The sequence below is a fragment of the Sparassis crispa genome, assembly GCF_003851025.1.
Source record: "Sparassis crispa DNA, contig_000004F, whole genome shotgun sequence".
Lineage (NCBI taxonomy): Eukaryota > Fungi > Basidiomycota > Agaricomycetes > Polyporales > Sparassidaceae > Sparassis > Sparassis crispa.
In genome coordinates, this window is record NW_020939751.1 from 1,068,474 (window position 1) to 1,082,702 (window position 14,229).

The 14,229-nt window shown below is 54.0% G+C and overlaps 5 protein-coding genes across 5 annotated transcripts; 3 read left to right on the forward strand and 2 right to left on the reverse strand.

Moving 5' to 3' along the window:
• Positions 1 to 272: 272 nt before the first annotated feature.
• SCP_0503660 (hypothetical protein) lies at positions 273 to 805 on the forward strand (the record flags this gene model as incomplete). Its single annotated transcript, XM_027758430.1, has 3 exons — positions 273 to 494; positions 561 to 690; positions 747 to 805. The coding sequence occupies 3 exons, from the start codon at positions 273 to 275 to the stop codon at positions 803 to 805; spliced, it is 411 nt and encodes a 136-aa protein (XP_027614231.1).
• An 802-nt stretch (positions 806 to 1,607) lies between these two features.
• SCP_0503670 (hypothetical protein) lies at positions 1,608 to 3,430 on the reverse strand (the record flags this gene model as incomplete). Its single annotated transcript, XM_027758431.1, has 4 exons — positions 1,608 to 2,580; positions 2,639 to 2,993; positions 3,054 to 3,370; positions 3,423 to 3,430. 4 exons carry the CDS (start codon positions 3,428 to 3,430, stop codon positions 1,608 to 1,610), a joined length of 1,653 nt encoding a protein of 550 aa, XP_027614232.1.
• A 3,277-nt stretch (positions 3,431 to 6,707) lies between these two features.
• On the forward strand, positions 6,708 to 7,844 carry SCP_0503680 (predicted protein; the record flags this gene model as incomplete). Its single annotated transcript, XM_027758432.1, has 5 exons — positions 6,708 to 6,801; positions 6,856 to 7,084; positions 7,138 to 7,258; positions 7,317 to 7,437; positions 7,498 to 7,844. 5 exons carry the CDS (start codon positions 6,708 to 6,710, stop codon positions 7,842 to 7,844), a joined length of 912 nt encoding a protein of 303 aa, XP_027614233.1.
• Positions 7,845 to 9,133: 1,289 nt separating this feature from the next.
• SCP_0503690 (hypothetical protein) lies at positions 9,134 to 9,592 on the reverse strand (the record flags this gene model as incomplete). The annotated part of the gene is made up of 1 exon (XM_027758433.1): positions 9,134 to 9,592. The coding sequence occupies one exon, from the start codon at positions 9,590 to 9,592 to the stop codon at positions 9,134 to 9,136; it is 459 nt and encodes a 152-aa protein (XP_027614234.1).
• A 2,457-nt stretch (positions 9,593 to 12,049) lies between these two features.
• Positions 12,050 to 13,269, forward strand: SCP_0503700 (alpha/beta-hydrolase; the record flags this gene model as incomplete). Its single annotated transcript, XM_027758434.1, has 6 exons — positions 12,050 to 12,186; positions 12,241 to 12,560; positions 12,630 to 12,788; positions 12,845 to 13,045; positions 13,106 to 13,161; positions 13,213 to 13,269. The coding sequence occupies 6 exons, from the start codon at positions 12,050 to 12,052 to the stop codon at positions 13,267 to 13,269; spliced, it is 930 nt and encodes a 309-aa protein (XP_027614235.1).
• Positions 13,270 to 14,229: the final 960 nt, after the last annotated feature.

Below are 14,229 nucleotides of genomic sequence, written 5' to 3' on the forward strand. Positions count from 1 at the left end.
TTCAACGGTGTATGTACGCAGGTAGGTACCAGTCATCGTCGGACGGATTTTTTGACAATCCCACCTACCTTGTACTATCGAGTGAGCCCGCATTTCAAGTTCGTACAGAAGGGCTGTTGTCGCATTGTATTTTTTGTACGCACCGTGCAGGAAATGCGTGACAATTTTCAGCACCTTCCAAAATTTCAAATTGGGCGCAACTGGACCTCTGGCAACACCTCCTGCTGCATGTTGTATGTTTCCTGGAGACCCATAACATAGAGAAGGCAGCCATGGGTTTGTGCAACCGCGGGGCGCAGCATCACGCGGGACGGCCAGTGCCGGCGGCGTCGATAGCTCGAGGCTACGGATATCCTGAGTCACGAAGGTTGAAGCAGAGTATCTACAACTACCTTTGGGAGACTACATTAACGGACTGTTTCCGCCGCTTTTCCCTCTTTCCTGTACAGATCGCTCGTTTCTGGGTTCTCCGGACCCACGCATTCTCAGCCGCTGTGAGTATCTGCAATGTGCATGTGACGTGTCAGTCCTGATGCAATGGCGTATCATACGAATTACAGGTTGCGCTTGCTTCTGTCATCACCCACGGAGGGCTCACGAAGACCGTGCAGGTGGCGCTGGGCGAGCTCAAGGCTAGCGTACGACCTATTCGAAAAAGCTGCGCTGCACGGCGGACGCTTGCAGTTCCTGGTGCGTCATCTGTTTGTGCTGCTGCTCGATCGTGCGATGCCTAGACGAGTATCAAGAGATGTATGTGAAGCAGCCACCAGCAGAGTGCCACCAGCCCCAGCATTCGCATCAGTAGCAGCAACAAGAGTACTACGGTGGTGCGGACACGAACGGACAGGGCTTTGGCCAAGTGTACCAGCAACACCAAGGCCACCAACAGAGCTACTAGAGGCACCAGACGTACGATGCTCACAGCCGCAGCCATTCGCACAGTCGCCACCCGAGCGCATGGCCCAGACTCAGGGACTGCAGTTGGGGCTGGTCACGGAGGTGCACCGAGTTGTGACCTGACAGAAACGTGGACGTCGCTCGTCCAGCAGGGGGTGCCCGCCGCGCCTGCGCCCACGTATGCGCGTCGCCAGTGAGCGTACCATGCTGCTGGTGGTATCGTGTCTGTCGTCTCGGGATCTGCTATCCGTGGTCGCCTATTTTGTTCGCGTTCCTGGTTCTGTCTCCCCGTGTCGCCAGCCCGGTGGCTCGCTCTATCTACGATACGTCTCAATTTAGTTGTGGTTTATTGAGAACAAGGCCGCGACGAGTTTGTATTGGCGCTGGCGGCTGCTTACAGTTTTTGTCGCGGCCATTTTATCGTTCCAACCGTCACCCCAGCATGCTACTATTTCTCCCCAATTTGTAACCTCCTAACATTCAATGTTGTCTTGCTGTAGGGAACCACTGTGCAATGGTTATTTGCAGTTATTCCTCATGAATTAAATATCAACGTATGCTTATTCTGTGTACATACAGGTGCAACGTCACAAATGTCTCTGCGAAATTCGAAAATCGCACGAATTTTCATAGAATACATACAGCTACATGCACAATGGCTTGAGGATACACACAACATGACGCAAGTCCATTCCAATCAGAACAAATGCTTACAATTCAATCTCTAGGGCGTATACGTCCAATATGCCCTCCCACTTCTCAACCCAATACCTTGGGAAAGCGCTTGTCACCTCCTCACCCTGTAGCATGACCAACACGTAGCGGATACGCGGCTTCGGGATAGATGTAGTTCCATTCGGTAGATCCAGGTATTTGTCTAAGAACCTCAATCCCTCCTCGCTGACGCCGTGTTCCTTCGCCAGCATAACCTGGTACACTGTGACGTAGTTTTGGCCATTCTCCTGCGTGAACGTAAGCGCGTCGAACGTCGCGTTATTCTTTTCCTTGGACTGATAGTAATGGTTGAGTTTGAAGTCCGTAGTCGGATCGTTCATCGAGAAGAAAAGGTGACGGAGGTCAGGGATCTGCACTTCGATGTTGGGGGACTGCACGGCAGTCGCGTCGGGGTACGCGTAGTGAACGTTTGCGCACTCGACTAAGCCTTGCAGGTGGAATAGCCAAGTCAAGCCCTGCATCGGGTGGAATAGCCATGTCAAGCCTTGCATCGGGTGGAACAGCCGTGTCCCAGCCTGCAGCAAAATAGGGTGCACATGCGTGTCGATGATCCATCCTATAGTGGACCTTGAGGAAGGTTGACCAGCGAACAATGCGGCAAATCCTGCAATCCGCTGAGGTTCACCTCTCAGATGCATCTCCCACACCATCTTCATAATCTCGTCAGTGACCACAGAGACGACGTATTTCCTTCTGTTGTCGCTGGACGGCTCTACGATGAAGATGTCGTGGGAGCCTTCCTCCATATTCAGCCTTTTAGCATCTTGGACATCCTGTAGGAGGCGCTCATAATTCAAGTGTTCGAGTGTGCTCTCAACAGCTGTCTGGTACCTCGAGATGAGACTGGGGGAAGCGTATTGGAAAGCATAACGGATCGATGGGCCATACGTCTGATAGAATTGGTACAAGTCTTGTTCGGTTCCTACGTATTCCTTCTGGTGTGGACGGCTAGTAATGTCGTGAATTTCATAGTTGACATTTACACCAAATGGCCGACAACACTCACATCATGACGATTTCCGCAAAACTCGGAGGTTTCATATAAAAAAAGTCCACGAAGCCTTTGTACTTTGGCCACCCACTCCACCGCTCGCGATGGGGAGAAGCGGCTTCAATGAGGAACCATCCTGAGTGTTTACCTCCTATGAGCTCGCCGGGTCCCTTCACCGTGCGATTTGAGTCGACCAACGACCAAATATCATCCGATTCCCAGTCCACGGAGTACGGCTCTTGATCGGCTGGGATTCTGTAGACGCCGGATTTATGGAAGTAAAGGACGGAATGCGCATTCTTCTGGTAGAAGGTGGATAGACCACGCCGGAGCCGATACGTCAGGACATAAAATAGGAATATTGTCTTGCCTGTCGGTGATACTGTGAGTTCGACTTCGACTAGGGTTTGCGAAAGAAAGACAAACGCACCTATGCCAGGATGACCGACCGTAATTATACTACCGTTGGGTACTTCCCTGGAAAGCACCGTGAAAGCATCTAAGGCCTCAACATACTCATCGCGTAACACCACATGCTCCAAATGCTTAGATATGAAAGGGTGAGCCTTGATCAGTCGGCAGGTTGCAGGAATTGGTTCGTCCAAGTTAGCAAACAAGGTACCATCTCGTACGACATCAACGTCAAAGGGGGCAAACGTTTCTTGACCCCACGCCATACTCCAGAACTCCCCTGCTAAGATATCGTCGTTAGGAAACTCTGAAAGAGGACGCTTCTGGAGCCTAGACCTGAAAGCAGTATTGAGTCGCAGTGATGTTAGAACTGGCTGTGGAGGCTTACCCAACCATGGTCAGTCCACTTCGTATACTGTGATTGAAGCTTTGAGGATAAGTAGTCGGGCGGCGACGAGCGGGATGAGTTGCTTCCATGGGATTATTATGAGAAGTTTCTCTCCCCTGAAATTCCGCTGCAGTAACCCCTGTACGTCTGCACGGAGAATGAATGAAATCTGACCCTCCTAAATGCATTGAGTGGTCCGCAGGGGTCATTCCGAGAATGATCGTTGCCAATTGGTCGATGTCATCTGCATAGGCGAAATTGGAGCGGACAGTACTGCATGGTTCCAGGAGGATGGAACACCATCAACAATGAGCCGCCCGATGGTAAAACTAGTCTCCCAAAGGCAGTTGTAGATACTCTGCTTCAACCTTCGTGACTCAGTAGTCTCGTAACCAGCCGTTCTGAGATTCGACCCTTTTTAGGATTTGTGTGGAGGGTCGTGTCAGAACGTCTGGTGACTTTCGTATAGGCCGGGGGGGTATGTCACATGGGCGTGACCTCAGCCAAAACTCGAAACATCCGAACTCGAACGCGGCGCATTCACGGGTTACCGATGCCTAGAATAGGGTTCGGGGTGCATATGGTTGCATACATGAACAATATTTATCAGCAGGAGGCAGGATGGATGTGCAGGTACACGCGGGATGACCAGCGTGACACGCGCTGCGCGGGAGCTACAGCCAGGAGAGCGTTACATACCCCCCCCCCCCCCTCTATACGACTTTCACCAGACGTTCTGCTGTGCGCCTCTCTTCTGTCCGTTTTCGGTAAGTCGCACGTGAACGTCTGGTCACGAGACTAGTGACTCAGGATATCCGTATCTGACGTCTGCTTTCCTTAATGGGGGTCTTTCTAAGAGGTCGGACACTGCCGATCGGCATATCACGTGCAATGGCAAACGCGAAAATGCGTCCGTCCTACAGACGCGTCGCACTGCGTCTCACTGAGAGGAAAACATACTAAGATGAGGTATGCATGTGCCATACATTCTGGTTTGCCTCGGGAAAAAATTTCAAGCTATATTCATTAGGAATAATGTGATAATAGTCCATAGAAATAAGAATCAATCAGTGGGGTATCCTCATGCACTACTGCCAGGGTGAAGCCATATGATTGACAGGGCACATGCCAAGGAGGATGAACCTTATAATATTGCGTAGGTTGCATTGTTACAGCAGTAAAACGAGAAAAACTGAGGTGTCGAAGCTACTCATATCATCCGCTGACCTCCGACTCCTCGGCAGCAGCATTCAAGTTATACTCACCAAACTTCGGGACATGGTCAGATTATGCTGCTGCAGGGTTTGTTTCCTGCAGTACTAAAATGAATGCATGAGTCGATGAGCCAGGGGGCCGCTGAGCGCTGAGCGGGCCCGCTGGCAGAGGCCACAAGCGCCCGTCGGCAATGGAACGGGCTGTAACCGCAGGCTTATCGATTTGAACTACCGGTGTATCGAATCCATAGTAAATTTCGGGCTCCGTCTAAATTGTCCGACCTCTCGTTTAACCCCCCGCGTCAGAAAGCAGTCTAGGTAAAACACAATTTGAACGAATTTACGATCATTTTCGAGTCTCGGTTCGCCACCTCTCAAACTGTACACGTTGATGTGGGATAACTAATCTATATTCAACGACAGGCCCTTGCTAATTGATCGAGGCTCCAGAGGGCTGGAGACGAACTTTGGAGAATCATCTCGCCGGCATTGCAGAACAGTTAAACTGTAGCTTCGTAGAATGCATGCGCAGACTGCATGTACGTTCCAGTATTCATAATATATTTTCCAATCGCAGGAACATGACACAGAAGAGATAACAGCCACTGGCACAGAAAATGTGTATGGCAAAAGAATGGACACTCGCCGGCACCTATCACGCCCAAGTATATGGCTCACCGAGGCGGTGACAAGTTTCCTGGGCCCATCATAATACTCTGAGACAACGCAAGGCATACGGCAGACGTACCACCCCGGAGGCATGGAATTGCACTAACGAACGATTTTCAGTGTCGCCTTCGTGGCACGATCGAGGAACCGAGGACTCAATGGGTTGACTTCGCGACGCACCCTCAAATCATATATCCGGCACCCTGCACTGCATGTCAATACGATCTCTGGGCCAGTCAGGACATCCCGAAGCTGATAGAGCTCGTTGTGAGCTCGTACTAGGGCCCCAGCCGGGCGAACAACCTACTTTTCTTTGACCCAGCCCTGCGCGTAAGAGGAGTCCAGCATCGCCAAATTCAAGGAAAATGGCACAGTCATCGAGATATCGAAGTCCAGAATCTGAGGGAGGAAGTCAGTTCGCGGCGGTGGTCCTCGATTATAGCCCGACTGGAAGTACCTCGTCTGAGAATCCTTGTGCCCTGCGCAGCGCTTACTGCAGCTTCGACTTGGGAAATAATTTCGGAACACTGCTTTGAGTTGTATCTGACAACTCGGATGGTAGGCTCGTCGCCTTCCCGGGCTTCTGTGCACTGGGCTCTTCGGCGCCAGCAGAGTTTGGCCGATGGTCGCCAGTGGGTGCGTGGAGTGGCCACTGGCCCCAGCGCACGAGTGTTTCTATTCGACGCTATACGTGCGAGAGCGTCGGTTGAGATACAGGAAAGTACTGGCCATTGGGAGCAAAATATTGAAGACGCTATTAGGCCAGCGGTTGTCATTGGCGACCGTACGTGCGCGCACTCGTTCGAATTTCCGACGCGTAACTCGAACTTCGCGCTCGCTCGTCAAGCGCCCTTGTGGGCATTCGTCGGCCGGCTGGAGGTGCAGATGAAACGTTGCGCCCGCTGGAGGCCATCGCGTGTCACCGCAACATTAGTCGGGGATTTTGTGGGGAGGTCCGCGAGGCTGGAGGTCGGACGGTGAGATCTGAGACCAGGGCTGTGAAACGCCGATGCTAAGACGGGGAGAGACATCGCGGATGAGACATCGGATGCAGTGTATGTACATGAGCGGGAGTGTAATACGAAACGTACCCACAGTAGCCCCATCGCGGTATCCCCGACCCACATTCGGCGGTAGGCATCCAATCAGAGGGTCACTGGCTTTCGAGCGCCAGCTGAAACATGCATGACGTCACACCCGGCGGACCAATCAGGACGGGAGCGCGGGGCTGTGCCAGCTTCACGATTGGACGAGAGAGCAGCCGACGGCGTAAACGGACGACGCGCCCGACATCCTCCAATTTACCCCACGCGCCTTACGCGTCTCTCCCGCAGAATATAAACCAGAACCCCTAGCATGCCTGTCCCTTCAACCGGCCGGTTCTCTCCTCTGCACGCCAGCCATGTTCTCTCCCCTCCCTCTCCTGCTCGCTGCGTTCTCTTCTGCCGTCATCGTCGGCGCGGCACCCACTTTCCCGCCCGCGTCCGTCGTCAATGGTGTGTCCCCACCCTTCTCTCATTAGCCCGTCATACTCATCCCGCCCGGCCCAGACACGAACATCATGAACTACGCGCTCACCCTCGAGTACATCGAGCGCACCTTCTACGAACAGGGGCTCGAGCAATTCTGCGAGGACGACTTCGAGGCCGCGGGCTTCCCCCCCTGGGTGCGCGGCCGCTTCGTCCAGATCCGCGACCACGAGGAGACGCACGTCCAGTTCCTCACCTCCCAGCTCGACGCGCTCGGCGCGACCCCCGTCGAGCCCTGCAACTACTCCTAGTGCGTGCCCTTGGCGCGCCTGCGTGCCCGCGCTGACTGACGCGCGCACACAGCCCGTACACGGACGTGCAGTCCTGGGTCGCCCTCTCCATGACCCTCGAGTCCGTCGGCTCCGGCGCGTACATGGGCGCGGGCCGCTTCATCTCCGACAAGGACACGCTCGTCGCCTCGCAGGTGCGCTGCTCCCTTCCCTTCCGTCCCCCGCAGAGCGCCCGCAGCTGACCCCGCGCAGTCCATCGCGCAGATCGAGGCGCGCCAGGCCGGCTGGGTCGCGTCCGCCGCGAAGCACCTCCAGCCGTGGGACGGCGACTTCGAGACCCCGCTCTACTTCAGCGGCGCGTTCTCCCTCGCCGGTGCGTTCCCTCCCCCTCTCCGGTGCTGATGCTAAAACTGACTCGCGCGCGCGCGCGCAGTGGGCTTCATCGACGCGTGCCCCGCGTCCAACCCGCCCATCCCCGTGACGGTCTTCCCCCCGCTGAGCGTGTCCAACTCGACGCCCGCGCACGGCGACACCATCGCGCTCGCCTACAACGCGTCCGTCCCTGCAGGGAACACGACCTTCCTCGCGTGGTACTCCGGGCTCAGCACGACCTTCACCCCGATCGCGAACGGGACCACGACCGTGCCGGACGCGCTCCTCGGGACGGTGTACGCGGGCGTCGTCGCCAACCAGAGCGCGCAGACGGGCGACGCGACGATGCTCACCGGCTTGGCCGTGTTCAACTTCCCGTTCAACTCCAGCGCGAGGGGGAATGCGTAGCGTGCCTTCCCGAGCAGGGCGGAGAAGGAGAGAGAGATCTATGGACTTGAATAGCATGTTATACCTCCGTAATAGCGTCGTCGTTCGTATGCTTGTTCCGCTGCTCTACCGATCGTGGTAGGGTACGTAATATGTACGCGCGAGAAACGAACGCGGTGTGCGATAATGTACACGATCTATCCATATTCAGCGAACCGGGCGGGCCAACTCCAGTGCGATGACGTAACAAACTCGGAATGGCCCGCAGAGGACACGCTCTCATCCTGTGACCTTCCGTACGACACGGTCCATCCGGCGTCGCACCGCGCCTCTACAGCCGACACGCACGCCGCCGGTTTCGTGCACGCACTCGAAGGCGCGCGTACCTCGCCCGACTGGGCTTCCGAAGGGTCAGTGAGCCGGGTAGCTAGAAGAATAGCTGGGCCGGTGAACGACGCGTGCGGCACGCGTCCTCGAGGAGCGCAGGAACATATATAATAATCGGTCGTTTTCTCCCGAGCCCTGCGGGCCGAGGAAGGGGGTCGAGTTTCAGCGGAAGACCGCGGGTGGTTGCGCGGATTTCCGCTGAGCTTTCTTGCTTATTTTCGACTGGCGGTCGTGTCGTACGTCGAGGAACCACTCCCCCCTCCTCCGACATGGGTGGAGTGGTCTGCGGATAGGTCGGTCCCTATCGTCTGGCACGGATTCCCGAGCGTCTATCTTCGAGGCGTGGGTGAAACTCACTAATGAATCGCGCTCGGAGTGGGAATGGGTGTGGCGCTCCTGGCCGTCCGTGCAGGTTGTTCCCCCACGTAAGAGTGATCCCTTGGCGGCGAGGCAGCAGGCAACCGACGCGTCTAGGAGGAGGAAGGTGATGCAGAGTGTTCACTTTGACATGTCGGGGTGTGATACGTATACTCGGCGTTGCCAGCATCTCTCTCTTGGCGGTGTACATCCGTCGACCTTCGGCGGTTAGGAGAAAGTGGCGCCCCTGAAAGACTCCGTTCGCATTGAGAGTTTTTCCTCCAGTTTTAGCCCGGCGGGGAAAAATGCAGCGCGATCAGGTGTGTGCGTACAGCCGGAATGGTGTGGACGTTCGTGCGCCGCAACGTCGTCTCGGGAAGGCGCAGTCATATTCTGAAGGAAGGTGTTTTGCCGTCCTAACAAATATCTGCACGTCCGGAGCCCTTGCTAACGCCAACCACATCGGTCAAGTCGACCTTTCCACGATAGGTGGCGTGCTCACTGTCTCTACGGTCTGCGGTGCGGCGAGTTGCGCATGTGCAAGATCGAAGAAAACCCATCACGCGCTACGCCTGAAACCACAGCTCGACGTCCTCAGCGCGGAGCGCCTTGTACGCAAGCGATGGTGCCGCTCCCCGACGAATGTGACGTGTCTGCACCTTGAATATCGCCATCAGCGTTCCCTCCGATCGAGACCAGGGCGGGCCGCGACAACTAGCGCTGTCGTTTGCCGTCGTTGCGCAAAGCGGAGACGTCCGCCGACGACTTGACTCCATCGAGACGGTGATGAGGGAGTATTGTGACGTTATCCGTGGCGAAACTACGCATAGCCATAGGTAGTTGCTGCGCCGATAGGAGTCCGTGACACCGGCTCCAGTCGACAGTAAGGCATGAAATTGGAGAGAACGGAGGGCAGCTGCTTGAAATATGGTTTGCGCCGTCTCCGTGTGCGATGCTTCTCTTGACCCGGTTTCGAGATACCGAGTGGGCGGAAAGCAGGTGAACGTGGCGGGCTCGGTTTCCATCAGGTCTCTTCCGTCCGTCTGCTCAAAGCCTCCCGTGATGCCGCATGAGCAAGGCGCAAAGTGTTTCTTGCGGTAAATCTGTGTCTGGATAGCACACCGCTGTACCAGCACGGAGCCAATTATTGTGTAACATGCACTCGCCTCCCACGTAGCCAGCATCAGGCCGCTGCAAAGCTCACGATCTGGTGAAACCCTCTCGAGGATATACCGTCGCTGCGATTGGTCATTGTCAATCCAGTATCCGGAAAGGCCTCCAGCACTATGTTATCCTTCATCGCGCATGGTGTAAAACCTGTTTCCCGACGTTCAAACGAAAGACCTGTCCCGGCAAAAATCATGCTGAGCTGAACGTTTCCAAAAGCGTTGTACATCTCGTGCAGTACAGACCGTTGGCTGCCGCCTAATCGAATCGAGTTGGAAGCTTCCTGCCCTCTCTCGGATGTAGCCTACAGCTTGCTACTACCTGGTATATTGAATAAGAGCCTGTAAGGAAGTCAGCCAGGCCAATAAGAGATATGATGAAAAGGCTCGGCACTTGTTATACTGAACGGCGACTCTTCTAACTGGGCATCCTTTGCATAAAGTCCTCCCACACCATTCACGAACAACAAAGTGCTTGTCGCCGAAAAGGGGGAAGTGAAATTACAATGATCATTTGAATTGGAGCCGAGGATTGCAACTGCAGATGTGCTGTCCACCACCCGCTTCTGTTACAGACTCCACAAATGCCAGCGCGAGAAAGCGAAAGTCAGTTAACGGGAGATGGCCGAGGGGAGCAGAGCGCTCACTGGATGTTCCATGGTTCCCGCTATTAGGAGAGAATACTGGTGTTGGCTGCACAGTGACGAAATGTAGCCGGTGTTGGTCGTTACTCAGGACCTGCAATAGTAACGGAATCTCACCACGGAATCTCACCCAAGAGGCGAAACACGATGAAGTCATCTGCGCTGATGACGTCCTGCCTCAAGGAAGGCTGCAGGGACGATTGCTGTTGACTAGACTGCCTTACTTCAGGAGAGCAGTTTGAACGATATGCTTGATAATGGTCTCCAGGATATAACTAAGTTATATGCATCCGTTTGGTTGGCCCCAACTTCCTCCTCTCGCGAAACATCGTAATGCTGCGGTTCCACGACACATGCTATAATTGATGGATCATCGATAATATCGGAACCTGCAAGCAACACTCCAATCTCAGCATGCGCATCTGGAGAGGTTTCCATTCGGAATCGCCTACAGCGTGTTCTCGGAAGACATCTGCACTGCATAAAAGTCTTCGCTCCGTTTGGATACGCTCTAGCGCCACCAGCCTTCTTCGTAGGTTGTCCCGCCGGTGGTGATGTCGAGTAACAACGATAGGCCTTCGGCCGGAAAGTTGCAAGCACGTGACCGTGAAGCAATAAATAATGTCGGAAAAACCTTTCTTGCCTAATAAGGCAGTTGCGACGGGTTTTGCAATAGGAACGAAAATTTTAGGGCATTTTGAGTAATTTTGGCACCATTTTTGTCCCTTACAAGGCAGTTACAAGTCCCAAATAAGGAGTTGTCAGGCAAGGTCCGTTGCAAGGCACATTATTTTTTTCCGACATATTCAAGACCGCGGTTTACAAGTCTGCAAATGAGGCGGACCGTGACGTTTCTGCTTTCAATATATCTCCAGGTTGATCGATGATCTCCGAAACGCGTGGAGTAGATCTGGTGTAACGCGACGCGTGGGTCTCAGCTAGACGACACCCTTTCACGCAAATTTTAGTGTAGTAGTTACCATTCTATTATTCTCCGGAGCGTCAGAATGGCTTCTACAGCCGTGGCAACACCTTCAGCTCGATCTAATTCACCTCAAACCTGCTGACTTCACCTCAAATATGCGGACTGCGGAGACAATTCCGCGAATCCAGGCGAAATTTCAGGCCATAGTCCAGGCCACACTGCCAAGAAGGTGCCTGTCAGACGTTAGACAACACCGAAGCTTCTCCCCGTGGCCCTATAGGCTCAGGCACACTTTTTCTGACCAAGTCTCCAGCCATTGAAAAGTATCATCGGCTCGTCGGCAACACATCCGGCGCCACAAGGTGGCTGCGGAGGGTGCCGATTGTTTGGACCGCAACAATCCCGAGTGGGAAACCGCCTAACGGGACTAGAAGTCGCGTACTACGACTAACAGGGTGCGTTGTTGTATCACGTCCCCTCCCGCACTCAAAAGAAGAATTTTGTAGCCTGCGTTTGGGAAGCTTGTAAATACTTTTGAAACGAATAACAATGACCTCTATGGAATAGAGACATGCATAACCAGGATGCACGCTGCGTCACTGCCAGCCCGTCGGTGTCAGTTTTGGCACACTTATCAGCGTGGCTTCTGACACAAGTCTCATCAGTATCAGGGGCTTCCAGACTGCATAAGGCTAATGTTTCTGATCATACCCACCTCGCCCACAGTGTCTCCTAACCGTCACTACGATGACCTCCTCTCAGCAATTCACGCGCCAGACGGTCAAGGTCCCAAGTGCTGAGGCCGATGTTAACCTGGAGGTTTGGCTATACCTACCAGCGCAACACGGCGACGGTCCGTTTCCCGTGGTAGTCGCAGGCCATGGGTGCGTTTATCTCTCCTTCATTCGCGCCCCATCGCGCTCAGGAATTTAGTGCAGATTGTCTCTCGTCAAGGAGGCAGGATTTGCCGCATTTGGGGAGTCCTGGGCCTCTGCAGGCTGGGCCTCGCTCGTGCTTGATTGTCGCGGCTTCGGTGGGTCGGGAGGCCAGCGAAATTTCTGCTGTATCGCGCGGCAAGTAGAAGACTACCGCAGCGTGATTGCTTGGGCGAAGACAGGGGAGATGCAGTCTCTCTTCCAGAAAGACAGGATTGTCGTCATGGGCAGTGCGATGAGCGGGCTTTGCGTCGCAGAGTTGGCATTGAATGCACTGGAAGAAGGAATTGCGGGGGCTATGGCGCATTGCCCGATCCTTGATGGTATATATACCTGGTCGGCCTAGGCCGATTATGAAGTGCACCAAGTCGCTCACGTATGAGGTTTGATAGGATACGGGACCGCAATGGCTCTCCCGCCGAACTTCAAGTTGCTGTTCATGGTATTCTTAGACTACATTGGAGGGAAGCTAGGTTTCTCGCCACTCTATGTCAACGTCGTCGCGAAGCCAGGTGAGCCGGCGATCTGCAACACTCCCTCCTGCCTTCCAGGTACGCCATTGGTCTCGCGCGTAGATTCGAATATAATGATGTTGAACACGCGGTAGGATTCGTCTCGATGTACGAGCAGAGCGACACGCCCTTCTCCGAGAGAGCAAACATCGTACCGGGGCGCTTGATGGTTGAGATCATGTCGAGTCGCCTGGACTTGAGCGGGATCAAGTGCCCGATGCTGGTGGTCATGCCGGAGAATGATGACCTGATTGCTCCAAGCGTTAGCAGAGAGGCAATTGCAAAGGCTCGTGGAAGTGAGCACGCTTCTATGACGTGTCTCGTTGACGATCGTACTCACGTATCGGCTCTTGCAGAGATACAATCAGTTGTGGTTCCTGGAGGTCACTTCGACGTCATGAAGGGAGGAGTGGTGAGTCGAACACTGTCGATCAAATCGTTGGCTCACCGTTAAACCGTGTAGGGATTCGAAGGAAATATCAAGGCGCAACTTGAATTTTTACGGTCCTTGGTTTTATAAAGTCGAAAACATTGTACTAACGGCTTCAAGAGAATCAGAATGTACTCTTACTATGTCTCAGCGTTTGTTCGTCTCGTCAATGTCCCGTCCTCAGTACATGGTGGTGACTTGCCCACACCAAGAACTCTATACGCAAGTGTACTGCCCCTTATTCAATCGCATTTCACGTCACTCAAATGAACCTTTTGTACGTGGTTGCGCTCCAACTTATTTAACCTTATGGACATTTGTTTACTTCATTGTACTGGTCCTCGACGGTCAGGTCAGAGAGCGCGTCTACGTCAATTCGTCCTCACCGTATGCCTCACGACGAATATAACCCTCACCAATGGTCCAGGGCATAACGGGGCGCGGTCACCCGTGCTCATTTCATATCGGTAGGCCCCTTCAGTAAGAAAATTCAGACCATGGAAACGCTCTCGAAGCTCAGGGGCGGTATACCTTGTCGCATCTTCGTGGCCCGCTCGCCACCACAATGTCCGCGTGCCGGGACCTCGATATTCACTTCTTTGGCACATCCAAGTGTCAGGAGATACCATTTCGCTTGCGGCCTCGTACACGGTTTTGACGATGAGCCTCCCGACATGAACTTATTAATAGCTGTTACATGAACTGCTGCTATGTATGTACGACCATACGCGTTTCTGGTCTTCTTGCATCTTAGTCCGCATCCGATCTCCTCGTACCGTTCATGGCTCTCAAGGCTAGACCGATCGTGGTAACTAATCATCTCGCCGGATCTGTTACAGACATCCATACGAAGGCGGCGCGACGAGCTTGCGCCGGAGCTCAATTGGTCGCTTCCATCCCCCAGGGCACGATCATCTCGAGAATCAGGACATTGCGGCGGTTTCATGCTTCAGAATACAAGCACCATCTCGTGTTTTGATTTGCGCGCACATCACCTCGTGCCTCAGGACTTGGAACATGCAAAGTCGATCTCTTAAGAGAAACGAAGGT